At 38.9% G+C, this 16052-nt stretch overlaps 1 protein-coding gene across 10 annotated transcripts in view; it reads left to right on the top strand.

Moving 5' to 3' along the window:
• Positions 1-16052, top strand: part of kif1b (kinesin family member 1B) — an 87018-nt gene that overhangs the window by 40658 nt on the left and 30308 nt on the right. For 9 of the 10 annotated variants that reach the window (XM_053240999.1, XM_053241000.1, XM_034311824.2 and 6 more), the window contains 7 exons: positions 2646-2725; positions 3848-3923; positions 5878-5957; positions 7131-7237; positions 7899-7982; positions 8506-8686; positions 8897-8969. In XM_053240999.1, the coding sequence (XP_053096974.1) occupies positions 2646-2725; positions 3848-3923; positions 5878-5957; positions 7131-7237; positions 7899-7982; positions 8506-8686; positions 8897-8969 (681 nt within the window). Of the gene's footprint in view, positions 1-2645; positions 2726-3847; positions 3924-5877; positions 5958-7130; positions 7238-7898; positions 7983-8505; positions 8687-8896; positions 8970-11636; positions 15645-16052 lie in introns of those variants that run through there. The other variant, XM_034311828.2, reaches the window with a different exon arrangement.

The raw sequence follows: 16052 nt of genomic DNA, 5'->3' as shown, positions 1-16052 counted from the left end.
GTGGGCAAATTGCTGTAGTATCAGAGGAATAAAACACTTAGGGATGTGCTGTTATTGGAAAATAATCCACCCTGTCATTAGTTTTCAATAACAACGTGCCTTGTTGTGTTTTATTTCTTCACTTCTATCACAGCGCTGTTGAATTCTCGAGTCTTACTGGACATACAGTGTTGATTAACTTTCTGTGACAGCCAGACTCCAGACTGGCTGGAGTTTAAATCACAGGTTTATTTTAATGTGCTTGTTTTAATATGTTATCGTTTCTATAGTAACAGCTAATTCACAGACTTGTATTACAGACATTCCACATAATTCAAGCCTATCAAACGGATTATGTGAGAAGTGTTGTTATAGCAAAGAAAGTAAGGAGAACGTTTATTTAATGTTTCTGGAAGGAGTCTCCAGTATCAGTGGTTTGTCGCGGGAAAGTCTTCAGGATAAAAGGCAGGGTGCTTTGCAGTTTATCCGTAACATGACAATCTGAATTTTTTTTTTAGTCTTAATAACTTCATGAGATTGAGAAAAGGGGAGAGGCTGTTAAGGGAATGAATATTTATAGCTGTAATAACAGATAAATGAATATAAATTAAATGTAACTAATGGATAAAAGAGCATGACGTGCCTTTCTTCAATAAAACGTGAGTAAATTGTTCTAGAAGTGGGGGAGAAACACTTCGAGGCAGGCTATTAAGGAAAAGATCAATCACCCCATCTTGTTTTATTTCTTAATTGTCAATTTTTCACATATATTCTTTTTAAAATGGATTGATAGTGTTTTGCTAGCATAGTGTTTGCAAACCTAATGATTGTTCTATATATCATGCATCATCTTCAGGTATTGTGATATGATGTATTTACTATATTTCCCACTCTCCTCACGCCCTTGTCCTGTCATCATTTAAGCAAAAATCCCAAAGCTACATGCCATATTGCTTTTCCTAAGAGATATCTAGGAAAACATGTGCAGAGTTCAGTCTATGAATGCCCTTTTAGCTCTAATCTGATTTTGAAAGTGCTTCTGGCTCTGAGGATTGTTTGCTGTGTTGCCATGATGGATATTTCCACTGAATGAGGTTATGAGCAGTTCAATGGAAGACACGTGGCTAGTGAGCTCTGCTCCAGGCGTCTCCTGATCCCACAGCCTATCCGGACCTGACTGCTTCATGAGCTCATTGGCTTGAGATTTATTCCTAATGTTCCGCTGCTGATAAGCGGTAACGTTAGAAAGGTCTGAGGGATTTTATCCTTAGTTGTGATGCTGAGCTGACAATCCTGTTAGAGATAAAAGTTTTTGTTGAGGATGTTTTGATAACGTCTGTTTTGTCCACGCATGGATAATTGATGGACAGTTTTTATTTTTAACACAAGGCAAACATGACTGTCTCGTCACGTTCCTCCTATTAGCGATGAATGTACACGCGTCATCCTCGTGCGTCCTCTCCGTCTCTCTCTAGCTCTCTCTTATTTGCTTGCTCACACTCCGGTTGAGAACTCAGTCAGAGCATCTCGTCTTCCGGAGCTGTAGTTTCCATGGTTACAGCCACGGCCTGCACTTTTGTGTCATCCAGTGACGTCAGCCGCCAACGCAGTTCAGAAATCAGACGGAAATAGTCTGTTCTTTGTGGGTATTAGGCTTAAAAAGGACATGAAAAATTAGTAAAGACGTTAATATTATCTGTTATGTCGTATGCTGATCATAAATTTGAGTGATTTGCATCAGTGAGGCATAAAAATAAATTTTTCATGTAGCAATGATTGCTATTTTGGATCACTATTACTAGTAATATGTCTCTACTGTATATCCAGTTCTTTATGATCTGGAAATCATAGTAAATATTTTATATTAAATCGAACCGTCTAAAAAGTCAAAATTTTACACTGATGAAAGTCAGAAGGAAAACAAGTGCTGCTTTTGAGAACAACAGATGGCATGGGTGTTAACCCTTTAGGAAGGATTTTGAAGGGGGGCTTAGACTGTAAACTTCCTGTGTTTTAAACCAGATGGTCAACTCTTCCTCTTTACTCAGGACAATAAGCAGAGACACAATAAATAATCCAGAGAATAAGCCGTTTCTTTAGTCTAGCTCTGTTTTCCACTCTTTATCTGAGGAAGATTTATAGTATAGTGCTCTCACTCTCGAACAGTCAGTTACAGAGAGCAAAGTGTGTGTCACTTCGGTGGCTTGATGGTAGGATTAAAAATAATAATAATAATAATAATAATAATAGTACAATAAGTCTGTCTGCAGCTTTTTTACCTAATTTTTTTTTTTTATCCTAATGGCCAGACTAAACGCACTTATTCAGATTATACAGATTTTAAACAAATTATGTAAGAATTACATCCGAGTGGCTTTGGGGATTGCTGCCCTTTTGTCCTTGGGTTTGACAAGTTCAATGGATCCTGAACGAATCTATATTGTTTAATCATTTAACATGGCAGGGCATCTCCTGAATCCGGTGTCTGAAGTGTAAAATAAATTAAACAAGTTGATGTGAATAAGCACATTCCACAACAATCAGTCACATTTTATTTGCTGTAGTGGTCACTATAGAATTACATAGTGTATATTTACATTCAAATACATTGCAGTGATAGCAGTTACGTCTGTTCACTGCAAGACCATGTCTGTCTCCCCCTACAGGAGTCTGAGAAGATCATAGCAGAGCTGAATGAGACCTGGGAGGAGAAGCTGAGGAAGACAGAGGCTATCCGGATGGAGAGGTCAGTAAAGGTGCAGCTGAAAGGAGACACTGTTATTGTCTAGAATTCTGTGATCTCCTGTGATCTCCATCATCTCCCAGATGTTATCTCACATCATGGTTTTCAAAAGACTCTTGCAGGTCCTTTTTTTTTTTTTTTTTTTTTTTTAAAAGAAATTACTTTCTCCTGCTCCAGTCCACAGCCATTAGCCTATTTTTTTAGCCTTTTAAAAATGTGCATCTTTTGACCCCTTAAACTACAAGCTTGTTATTCAGTTATTGATTTTAAAGCATTTAAATCATTTTCTATAACAGCCGCTCTGCCAGTAGTTCTGGCTGCAAGACAAATCACAGGTTTGCACTCGTTCTAACGGAGGGACTCGTTTGGCAGACGCACCGCATAAACATATGGTAAAGTTTTCTGTGATGAGGCGTTTGTTTACCATTTATGGAAGGCGTCTCCATTGTCAGCGCTTCGTAATAGTCAGAGAGAAAGCAGTTCCTTGAAGTTTTCTAACACAGGAAATTCTTCAGGACGTAGGGCTGTTTGTGCTTTGCGGCTTCTCGGAAAAATGACAAGTGTGCATTCTTTGTCTTATTAACTTTTTTTACTGATAGTGGAAAAAGAGAAAGGCGAATTGGTGAATTGTTTGTAGATGCTATAACGTAATGATAACAGGACCTAAATTGAAACATGTACAGAGATTTCATAACATAACTATAAACAGATAAAAGTGATGCATCATTCTTTTAAGAAATAAAAATTGTTAGCATTGGCCAATTGCTGTGGTATAAGAGGAATAAAATGCTTTGGGATGTGCTGTTATTGGAAAATAAACAACTTTCCTGTGGTAATCATTGTAGCATCACACCACCCTGTCGTTGATTATTTTCCTGTAACAGCATGCCCTGTTGTGTTTTATTCCTTACATATTGGCAGATATTACACTTATTATTTTATTAAGGCTTTTATGGCTGTTGTTCCTTGTGTTTATCAGTGTATAATAACAGTTATTACAGTTGTGCTGGGAAAACCAAAATTAGTATTTGAAAACCCAAAGAGTTTTCTTTTTGTGGACTCAGGATGAATTTGTAAAAGATTTTGCCTGGCGTGTATTTAACAGCTGTCTTTCTATCTCCTCAGAGAGGCTCTGTTGGCAGAGATGGGCGTTGCTATCCGGGAGGACGGGGGAACCCTGGGTGTCTTCTCTCCTAAAAAGGTACGACATCTGTCAAGTTCAAGAGGCCATTATCACCTTCTGTTGTAGCTGCTCGCTCAAACTATGCATTAATTGCCTTTTGCTTTGCTTGTGTTAATTACCATGCACAAGTTTACTCACACTGAGATTGAGACAATGTAGAGACAATTCAAATTCATTTGATTTCCTTGTCTTTTTTAATTTATTTTTGCTTACATTGTGTTGTGGATTTATTAGTTTGGTCATGACAGACCATCTTCCTTGTCAGTTGAAGATTTTAGTGTTTTTTCATCTAATCAGGTTTGTACTGGTGTTATAAGTAGTTTCCTCCATTATGTAGTGGAAATTTCTTTCTAGCCAACCTGAATCCCAGTAGTAGATTCTAGGCTTGTGCGATTAAAAAAAAATCACAATAAACGATAGTTGTTTAGCCAACAGCCGAAAAAAAGACAGGACACAAGCATTTCTACCAGGTGAAATAATATTAGCAAGTGTGCAGTCGGGAGCTGCTTGCTGGCAGTGGCAGTGACATAGTGACTTAGCTGGTTGGTGGATTTTTAGGTGATTCCTCAGTAAAGAAAAAACCATGACTGTACATTTTCAATATAATCCTTTTATGAATTGGTTGTCTAATGTGTACATGGCCGACATTTTCTCTGGTAATCTGCCTCTCAAAGTGTTTGAATGCACCTGAGTGTTGACCAGCGCAGGAGAGCAAGAAAAAACAAAAAAACCCAGCATATGTAAACCCTTTCTTATTATTCCATAATAATAGGCTGATTGGCTCATGGCCATGTTAAATTGTGGAGCTTTGACACAAAATCTGGAAATATAATATAAGCAGAGTAAACCTCACTGGATATCGTGGAAGTAAAAGATCGTGTGATGATTAAATTATTATATCGCACAAGCCTCCTAGATTCTGTAAAATATATCGACGGCCATTTTCTAAGAATAGTTTTGGATTGTGTCACAAGCAGAAGAGGTTCAGTAGCTACAGATCTTTTTCCTCTGTGTCTGTGTATTGTGCGTGCTTGATAATCAGCAGTGGAGACAAATGTTACTGTCAGACAAAGGGTAGACATGATAAAACATTTATTAAAGTATGTTAAGAAGGTCCGCTAAAGCTAGTTCAGTCATTTGTCCAAATTACAATATTTTACAATATTTACAATAAATTTCTAGTGCAGTTTAGCCAAATCTAAGCATGGTCTAGATTGTTCCCCATGGAGAAATTTGGAAAACGAATTGTATGGCATCACTGAGCAGTGATCTCCCAATGAACTGTAAATGCCACTCGGGAACATCACACTAGCTCTAGTCATGATTAGTGTCACTGTATCCGGAGGATCTGGCAGCACAGATTTTTCAGCCTGACAGAAAAATAGGGACGGAAGGATCATGAAAAGAGAGTGAAAGAGTGGTGGGTGTGTGAGGGCAGCTGTCAGTGAGGCACTCTCTAACTCCATGTGCGTCACTCAGCTGTGCTTAATAACTGAGTTTTCCCAGTTAGCTTAATATCCCTCCTGCATGTCATCAACATGCTCCCTCTCTCCCCCTCTCTCCCCCTCTCTTCCCCCTCTATTACCTCTCTGTCATTCACCTGTGATCTAAAGCAACCTGATTTTCTCCATTTTGACTTCATTTCTGTTTTTTCACTCATTCTTTTTTTCCCGTTGCCTCCCTTAACTGGGTTGATCCTGCCAAATAGCTTTACGCTGAAAGGCCTTGCGATCTCTTTGCTGACTTTAATGGGGTGTTTTCCCCAAAAAAGGTTGGTGGTTAAAAAGTAGACTCGTGATTATGCAGTCGATGTTTAAAATAGTTTTGCATTGTGTAATCCAGTGTATTTTTTTTGGCTGTGCGTCCGTTATAAAAGTAACGCTGATTTTGTACAGCGCTAGTATTCATCCTGTGCACGTACTGACAGATGAGTCTCAGGTAGAGTCCCTGATTCGTGTTTCTCTCTCCACAGACCCCTCACCTGGTTAACCTGAATGAGGATCCTCTCATGTCAGAATGCCTGCTGTACTACATCAAAGATGGAGTTACAAGGTAGGAAAGCACTCCCTTTGCCCCTTAGCTGTCCAGGCATTCTTTAGATTCACACACCTTCAGCTTTTCATTTTTAATGCAAACTAATGTTAACTTTGATCCCAAAAAAATGAGCACCCTGTCCTCCCTCATAGTGAAAAAGTGGCTTCATGTAGGATTCACTGGATTTCATAGCGTCTCTCAAAGACATTTATAATGTTGTTGTTTATTTTATTATATTGGGAACACTTTCTATATTTTAGAATATTCGTAAGTCATTATAACTGTACTTATAATTGTTTGTACGCTGGTAATGATTCCTTGTAAGATGTTTATGCTTACAATAATAATGCATGGTAAAGCTCAATAATGGGTTATAAATAATTCATTGATAGCTTATAATAATGTTTTACAGCACATGCTACTATTTAATAAAATGCCATGTAGTATACTGCATAATTATAAAGCAACTATAATACTAATTATATTAATACTAATTACCAATTATAAAACAGTTATAAACATTTAATCTCATTATTGAATGCCTCCAAGGTTCCGTAGGTGCTACAATCTATATGTGCACCCTTATCATTTTTGGATGTTTTGGAACAAAATACCCTTTTTTTTTTGTAATCTGCCTTCATCATTACAAAGTTTTGAACCTCAAATAAGTTGTTTCTGTGTTTTTGTAATTAATCTTGAATTATGTTCAAGTTAATATTGTCCTAATTTAATGTAATTAGGAATAATTTAACATATTCACTTTACTTGAAGTGCTGAGGTCATTTTAAATGTGTATAATGTTTTTATGATTTTTACTGAATATTACAGATGCTTTATCATTTATCACAAACCATTATTCATTCTAAAAGTTGTGCAGTACAACACGTGGCATTATAATGCATAGTGACACTTGTGTTACAACATGATTATACATCACATTATCAGAACTTTATGGGGCGAAGTTTATATGCTTACATGGAATTATTACCAGTTTTCAAAGAATTATGATTAGATTTATAACAGTTATATTGATTTATGGATATGGGCTTCACAGAAAATGGTACCTTTTTATTATTTTTTTCATCATACTGCTCAGTCAGATGGGAGCTTGAGCAGCTGTTTCCAGGCCAGTGGTGCAGCTTTATGTCCCTGTAGGCCAGCTAGTGAGTGATTGTGCCTCTGTGTTGATAGGGTGGGCCAGGCCGATGCAGAGAGAAGGCAAGATATTGTTCTGAGTGGAGCGCACATCAGGGAGGAGCACTGCATCTTCCGCAGCGAGAGGAACGCCAACGGAGATGGTGAGGTTTTGCCGAAATCACACCATCTGTTTGTTATGCAAACGGATTTAGAGGAGTACTCAGCATTTTTCAAGCCATGTGCCGTGTCTGTAGTGTATCTGTTATTATCATAGGAAAGAATTTCAGCACATATCTCTATGGAACAAACAGAGCAAACCTGTCTGTTAGAAACTCATATAATGGAAGTGTAAAGGCAGTCATAAGAGTAAGAGCATAATTAACAAATACCTTTAAGTGAATAATTCATGAAAGTGTTGTACAAATATGCATTTTTTGCAGAAACTTTAATTGACTTCCATTAAAAGTAACCAATTTTTCTGTTCTTTTCTCAGTACATGGCAAGGTTTCAAAATCATACGTTGTGTCGCACACACACATAAGTTACAGATCCAGTAGATTTTTTTTGAAAAACTCTGACGTATTCATTTAATGTTAGCAGCCTATCATCTTTAGAATTGTTTTATTTAAATGGATCTTGATTACCCTTTGTTTTACATTATTTCCTGCTGTGGCTACTCAAATTTCAAACAGTTAGTGGCTTAGTGGCTTCTGCATCAGTGTCGTTCTGAGAGTCATTTCTATTGTAATGTGGGCTAATTGAGTGTAGGCTGATATGCTGGTGCTAGGTTGTGACTGACTGACTTTTCTGCTGACTCTGCAGTGATTGTATTGCTGGTGCCATGTGAAGGCTCGGAGACGTATGTAAATGGCAAGCGTGTGAGCGACGCTGTGCAACTTCGCTCAGGTGAGTCCTAAAGCCTGCACTCACTACACAGTGCTTACCTGTACTGTAAAAGCTTCTGTATGGAGTAAGGAAGGAATAAAACACAATAGGGCATGTAGTTATAGGAAAATAATCAACATCCAGGTGGTGTATTTAACACTCTGACGTTGATTACTGTCCTAAACAGTTAAGATTAAGATGTTAAGACTCCTTCCATAAATGTTAAATAAAGGTCTCCTTACAGAAAGCTTCAATATTTCAAAGATGACACATTTTTCCTTGTTAAAAAACACGATTATGTGGTGCATGCACCATACAGGTCCCTGTGAATGAGTTGTCACTATAGAAATGATAATGTATTAGAATGACCGTGTTGATAGAAACCTGATGATCATTTGCATTACTGTCTGAGCTGCTGTTATTAAAAATTAATCAACACCTGGCCAATCCAGTTTGAGAATTCAAGAGCAGAGGTATTCCGTGTGCAAGTGCTGCTCTGGTGGCTACTAAACCTAAAACCTGTATTTCTTTAAACGTTTCTCAGGCAATCGTATCATCATGGGGAAAAACCACGTGTTCCGCTTTAACCACCCTGAGCAGGCGCGAGCTGAGAGGGAGAAGACACCATCAGCTGAGACGCCTGTGGAGCCTGTGGACTGGACCTTTGCCCAGAGAGAACTTCTGGAGAAGCAGGGCATCGACATGAAGCAGGAGATGGAGAAGAGGTACCGCAGTGCCACCTGGCCATGTTGGCTTTAGGACAGACCTCATAGCACAGACCTGATAACACTGATTGTTGTAAAAACAATGCAGTGTTATAAAATCTCTGTGGTCTATGTTCAGTGTTGTGTAAACCCGGTTGTTATTAACAGGAGAATATAAGATTAAACAGAACCGCTCGCTTATGCTTGTGTCCTGTACTATATGATATCTAGGCTTACAGAGATGGAGATCCTTTATAAAAAAGAGAAGGAGGAGGCTGATCAACTGCTTGAGCAACAGAGACTGGTAAGACTATAAGTCTATATGCTCTCAGACTGAGTTGCACCAAGAAAGATTAAGATTTAACCTGGATTAAATAAAATTTAATCTGTTAGTTAGTTTAGTTGCACCCAATTTAAAAGTTTGCTATAAAATAATAAGGATTGCCTTTACAATTTACAAATATAGATTAGCAAACTTTCGATCAACTTTGGCTCCATTGATTTAAGTGAAGGTTAAATTTCAGGTTAGGATTCTTTTTAATCTTGCAGCTGAGGTGAATTTCATTTCTGAAACACTGTATTTTAGATTATATTTTAGTTTATATGCTAGTTTTCAATGCATGTAATGATTGATTTCCAGAGAAATCATTGCTTTTTACATTTTTAGACTGGTGAATCCATCATGGCAGACAATCAGAATAAATGTAAGGGTTTTAATAGATGTCAAAGATTTTAACGCTCTGATAGGTTAAACTATTTTAAGTGGTGCAACAGAACTTAGATTAAAATAAAACTTAGATCAACAACTTGCTGATTAACTCCTAACTTTGCTTAATTTAATCTATGTTGGTGCAACCAGTCAGTCTTTGTTTTTTTTTTTTTTTGTATTGGTTGTAGTGTTAATATTTGGTATTAATTTTGCAACCACTTTTGGGGTTTTTCCGTTTGAAATATTGCTTGTGTTGTCCTATTTTGAGGACAGTCTTTGAAATAACAGTGTGCTTTGTTTGAGGGGAGAGATGTGCCGTTCTGTATTGGTCACTAAGAGTTTTTTTTTTTTTTTTTTCATGTTGCTAATGTTAGTAAATTAATAAAAATGAACACTCCAGGTCTCCCTCGTGCTCTGATGAAGTCCAACCAGCACTAATTCTGCACTCTGAGCTCTGACACCTCGAGACTTTTGTGTGTGTGAGTGTGTGAGAGAAACCCTTTTTCCCAGTGCATGGCTGCACCTCTTTGCATGGAAATGAAATCCATTCTGACTGAGATAAAGAGGTCGAAATTACAGTTACCCACTCTATTCCCAACATAGTTAATATAGCACGATAATAGATTTTTTAAAGTTCCTCATTAGAATTCTTTTTAGTAGATCTGAAGAACTGAAACTTGCAAAACAGCATCAGCAGAAGAAAAAGGATTTGCATTTTAATTAATTCAATAGAAAACCTGGTTTATTTGCCCCTGTATTGACCACAGTGGTTTTGTAAGCAAATTACAAAACACGGCCCTTTGGTTTATTTCAATTTTGTCTAAATGATGTCTATCTTGTGCTTTTAATTCTGTTGCTGCCTTTGCATGGTCTGTTTTTAGTAGCATGATCTCTTAACAGTACAGTTTCATTTCCAAGGTGTGCATAGAGCCTGACGTTAGTGGTCGTTGTCAAGCAGTGTTGTTAAGCTGGTCAACCTTCTGTTGGCTTTTGATTTTGCTCAAATCGTTTTCTGTTCGTTTCGTTTGAGTTCGCTGGCTCTTCAATGCAGTTGCTGATGTCGCCAACGCATTGTGATAATAACCCAAGATTTCTGCTGTAGTTGATGAAGGCTAGTGACAATGTGGTTTCTCATTGAGTTATACACGTGTCTGAATGAACACAAAGGGCATGTGCTTGAACACAGTTATCTGTGCTGGGGTCCTAATCAATGATGACAAGCTCTCCAATGCTCTGGTGATCTCATCAAAAAGAATCACACCAACACAACACGGCACTCAGACATGACACAATGCACTCATATCCCAATTGCAATTACACAGTCACCATCTGTCTCCTGTTAGCGCCTTTGCTATCTGGCTACGATTTGTCCTGTACTCTGCATACTTGGAAAAAATGAGAAACTGCATTTTCTCTCAACTAACTTCTTAACTGTAGTGGATGAAATCGATGCTTTTAACTTCCTTCCAGCCTGTCCTTCCTCTCTTTTTCTCTCTTTACTGACCCGTAATAAACACGCAAGAGTCTTCTAACCCACTGCTAGAGCTGTATCAACTCCAAAATCTCCATCAAGGACTTCAAATGAGGGAACTGCTCCAAAAATCCACTGGCTTCTTTTCTGCATGCCTCTGAAGCATGTTTCTGGTGCAGTTTTCAAGCGCACAGAATGAAGAGGAGATGAGCAGTCTGTTAAAAAGAATAAAGCAGTCAACCAGAGCAACATCTGTCCCCTTTTTGTTGGCATTTTGATCATATCATGATTACGTTTAATACTGATATGCAACTTGGGAACTCTGTGTACATTTTATCCTATATAGCCTGTAAAAATTGTATGATCACTGCAACACAATCCTCCATATAATAATAATCAAATACTTGTTTACACCAAGCTTTTGGTTTTGGAACACCACATTTGAGTAATTCACAGTTTTATCAACATCAGGTAATTTACCTATTGATGCAAGGCATAATCAAAGTTGTTTGATATATCTGGTAAATCAATACTGCTTTATTTGCTAGTAGGGTAAAGATTTTTCCATGTTAATTCTTTCCTTTATTAAATCTCGTCTAGTTGATTGTTTGTGGACGTAAATTTAAACCCCTTTTCATCAAATTTCTCAGATGCAAAAGTTCCCATTTTGCATATCATCACTCGTATCCATTCCTTACAGAAAACATTCCTTTTAATTTGAATTCCTCATTTTAATTTCTCCATTTTGTTCCGCACTTTTTTGGTTTTGTTTCCTGTTTTGTTCTTTAAAGGACGGAGACTCTGATAGTGGCGATGACTCTGATAAAAGGTCATGTGAGGAGAGCTGGAGACTCATCACCTCTCTGCGGGAGAAGCTGCCTCCCAGCAAACTCCAAACCATAGTCAAAAAGTGTGGTTTACCCAGCAGTGGCAAAAGAAGGGAGCCTATCAAAATGTACCAGATCCCCCAGCGCCGTCGCCTCAGCAAGGACTCCAAGTGGGTGACCATCTCTGATCTGAAAATCCAAGCAGTCAAGGAAATCTGCTATGAGGTTGCTCTGAATGATTTCCGCCACACCCGTCAGGAGATCGAGGCTTTGGCCATTGTGAAGATGAAAGAGCTGTGTGCAACATACAACAAGAAAGACCCCAACGAGCGAGACTCCTGGCGAGCAGTCGCTCGAGATGTCTGGGACACAGTGGGAGTCGGGGATGAGCGAATCGAAGACGTCATCACAAATGGGCGGGGTGTAAACGATATGGATGAACTGAAGGTGCACATAGATAAGCTGGAAGATATCTTGCATGAGGTGAAGAAGCAGAACAACATGAAAGATGAAGAGATCCGAACCCTCAGGAACAAGATGTTGAAGATGGAGAGGGTGCTGCCTTTGATCTCTGCCGAGGGCCAAGAGAAGACTGAACCCAATGGAGCCATGAGGCCCCGCAGTTCCAGTGAAAGCAAGCCTCCATCTGAAGACAAAGGTGAAAACGAGCAAGGCGATGATCAAGCAGACAAACTAATGGGTGACGATCCCTCGTTCCAGCGTGGCCGCATGCGCTGGATGCGACAGGAGCAGACACGGCTGAAGAACCTCCAGCAGCAAGAGATCTCCAAGCAGCTTCGCAGGCAAAGTGGCCCGCATCGCTTCATCCCACCTGAAGACCGCAAGCTGCGCTTTCCTTTCAAAAGCAACCCCAAGCATCGCAACTCTTGGAGTCCTGGCACGCACATTATCATCACAGACGAGCAGGTGATTGAGCTAAAGGTTCCCAAAGAGGCAGTGCAGGAAGAGGACGTGACCGAAGAGGAAGGGGAACCCAGGAGGACGGCAGCCTCCACCCATGCGTACCCACCTCTTCCTAGCCCATTACGGCAGCGCAGAAGCAAAGACCTGGAGCAAGGCCTAAGCCAAAGACATAACCAAGGCCACAGGAGCCAGCAGCCCCATGAAAGAGGCCGCAGCAACTCCTTTAACAATAGCCAGCGGGCCTCTGGCTCAATGGAGTCCCTGCACTCTGGGGATAGAAAGCAGCAAACTGCGCCACTGCAGCCATTTTACCAGCCGCGCTACAACCAAAGCCATCCTCATGCTTACCTTCATCCGCATCATCAGCAGTTCCATCAGCCCTGGCACTACAACATGGATGGCAGCTACAACTACCACCAGCAATATACTCACAACCACCAGCAGCACCACAACAGCTTTCAGACACCACCCCGCATGCGCAGACAAATGTCAGCCCCTAATTTGAAGGCGGGGCGGGAAACCACAGTGTGAATTGGAGCAAGGCTTCCTTTTATGTACTGAAACAAATAGCACTATCTTTGCCACACCATTGACCTACAGAGACAACACACAGCATTGGACAGCTTGTCCTCATTGAATCAAATGGCCAGGAATCTGGCTTGTTTTTTTTTTTGTTTGTTTGTTTGTTTGTTTTTTTGCAGTCGAGCAGTATTTTATTCAGTGGTGGTTCTAAATTACATCTGTTTCTCTAACAAAAGCATATATTGGTGATTTTTTTTAGGTTAATGTATTATCCCCTGAAAAATGAAATTCTAGAAGTGTGCTACACTAGTTTTAACTGGTGTAACTGCACCAGAAAGTCTTCTGAGCCATTTAGAGTATTTAGTAGTTCCCCAAGTATTTCATTGGTTAGTGAAGCATTGATTATTGGATAAGGAATTTCTCTAAAAAATTCTGCTAAAGTTCACCAGGTATTTTTAATTTGCTCAGTTTATATAATCCCCAGCACTGTTTCTCAATTACCTCTTGGAATTTAGCTGAATAGGATTTTAACTTCGAGATGTTCTGCTGCTTTTCACAACATATTTCAAATCCTGAATAACCACTACTCTGCTATCATAACAGACCTATGGGGGTCATTACTTGAATTTCCCATTTAAGTGGCACTACATTTACTCTTCATCTTCCATATTTGTGTTGAAAATATGCAACTGATACGTTTAAAGAATGCTGGAATAACTGTTTGAATGTGTATGAACTAGAGCTCCAGAAATGCAGCTAATGTCCGGTTTCATTTCAAGGAAATTTACAGTTGAAATGGATTATGGGTCAACTTGCATTTTTAAAAAATTTCATTTTACTAAAGAATGAATTTAAATGTACTGTAGGTTCAAAAAGCCCTGATGTTTTCAAGAAAGGGTTGAAGTTGTTTTGAAAAATGAAAAAAGAAGTGCCTCAGCAATATGTCATTTAGTTTTTCTGTTTTTGCCTGTTAACTATTATGAAAAACCCGTTTTTAAGATGTATTGTTGGGTGGATTGATTTTAATCACACACAAAATGTGCATGTATTGGTTCCTATTTCGTTTACCGTGACTTTCTCTTGTTGCATATATTAGCAATCAGTGCAAGCCTTTTGGTAAAGTCTTCTGCAAGTTTTAGCAGTCTTTTCAGAAAAAACTCTTTTCGCTGCATGCTTTGCTTCTGTTGTTCCTCTCGACTGCGTGCTACTCTCTGAACTTCAGTGTTAGACGGGTATGCGGGCTGGGGCACTAGGGGAGTGGTGGGGTTTTTGGGGAGACGTCATGTTCCCACAGGGACGGAAATGGTGTTCTAGAGTGATCCACTGTTCCGTGCTTAGAAACAGAATCCCGTTTCACGAGAGCACTCAAGGCTTCAGCCCAACTCCAGCCACAAGCTCTGCATGATCAGAATTGCATTTACTTTCTTGTGGGCCCGAATGTGTGCTCTGAACCATGAAAGCACAGGCAGGGGTGTCTGACGGGACTGTTGCCATGGTTTCCCGGGGCTCGTTTTAAACTTCCAAAGGAGAAGAAGAGCAATAATAAAGGAGTCTATGCATATCTTTGAGGAAACTTTGAAAGACAAATCCGAATAGACGTAGTATTCTCTTTAAATTGTAAGTCGGAGATAGTTGTAATCTTGCTCTATTAACTAAATCTTTCACAAATGTATTAAGGTAATGCCGTTGGGAGCACAACTCGTACATAAATCTCTCACTGTCGGTGCGTAGCTTTCATTCAAAGCTTCAATGAGAATAATCGCATTTAGGAACGCACCATCATTTAACTGCCAAGCCACTGTGTTTTCTTGCCTTAATATAATTATGTAATGGTGTGTTTGCTTCAGTCACCAAGCACAAATACTGCTTGTGAGCAGATCACCGAATTTCACTATACAGCTTGAATGTTTCTGTGTGCCAGAAAAAAGGCCTTATTTCTATGTCATATTGTTTTAGCAATATAAAGATTCAGTGTTGACCTTCTCACTCCAGCTAAACTGTAATTGGAGATACAAGAAGAGTAAACCCAGTTACAGTGCTGTTCCTTAACTGCCTTCCAGTGTAGCACAAAATATGCAACGGGAATTGCTTGAAATTTGCTATAGTGGGTGTGTCACTTGTCAGTGAGACATTGTTGTTGTTTTCAATGACTATCGCTCCAGTAAGGATTGTTACATAGAACATAAACGGTGCTGACAGCAACTCCAGCTATCACAAACAGCACTGAGGACAATTTATCACATGAAATGAAATGGACAATGTATGCTGTTCTTTTTAAAAATGACCTGTTGGTTTGTCTGACCTGTGTTTCTTTATATGCAGTGGTTATATAAAAGTGCCTCCAAATGGCCATGTAACATGACATGTTGCTTTTTTTGTTTTGAATCAGCATTTTGTGCAACTTTGTTGTTTACATGATTTTGCTGGTTAATTTGGGATAGCCGTGTCACATTGTAGTCGATATTGAATGTCAAATAAAAAAAAAGGCTGTTCTGACTGCAGGTTCTATGGACAGTCTTGAACCTACTTTCTGATGTTTTAAATATTATACTCTAAATAATAATGTACTATGTACATGATCTCTGGATTTTATTTTTCAACATATTTACACATTAGTTGCTTACCACTAAGTAAATAATAATACAAAAACACAATAGAAAATATATATTGGTTCTCTATTAACAAATAATGACTTAAACTAATACCATTAGTAGCATATGGTAATTATTTTCAGCCCAGTAGACACGTTATTCCTTAATTTAGAACTGATTAAACTTGTGCCAGTACGTAGTTGGAACATAAACTATATTTAATATCAAAGCTATTTTATTACCCTGCAATTTACGCATCATTTGCATCCACTCTTCTTTAGTTGGTGATGATTTAAACACTGGGTATTTTGTTTTCAGACTATCCTGTTGCCATAGATAGGCT

This window comes from Pangasianodon hypophthalmus, chromosome 16 (assembly GCF_027358585.1).
Source record: "Pangasianodon hypophthalmus isolate fPanHyp1 chromosome 16, fPanHyp1.pri, whole genome shotgun sequence".
Taxonomy (NCBI): Eukaryota; Metazoa; Chordata; class Actinopteri; order Siluriformes; family Pangasiidae; genus Pangasianodon; species Pangasianodon hypophthalmus.
This window is presented reverse-complemented; position numbering and strand designations above follow the sequence as displayed.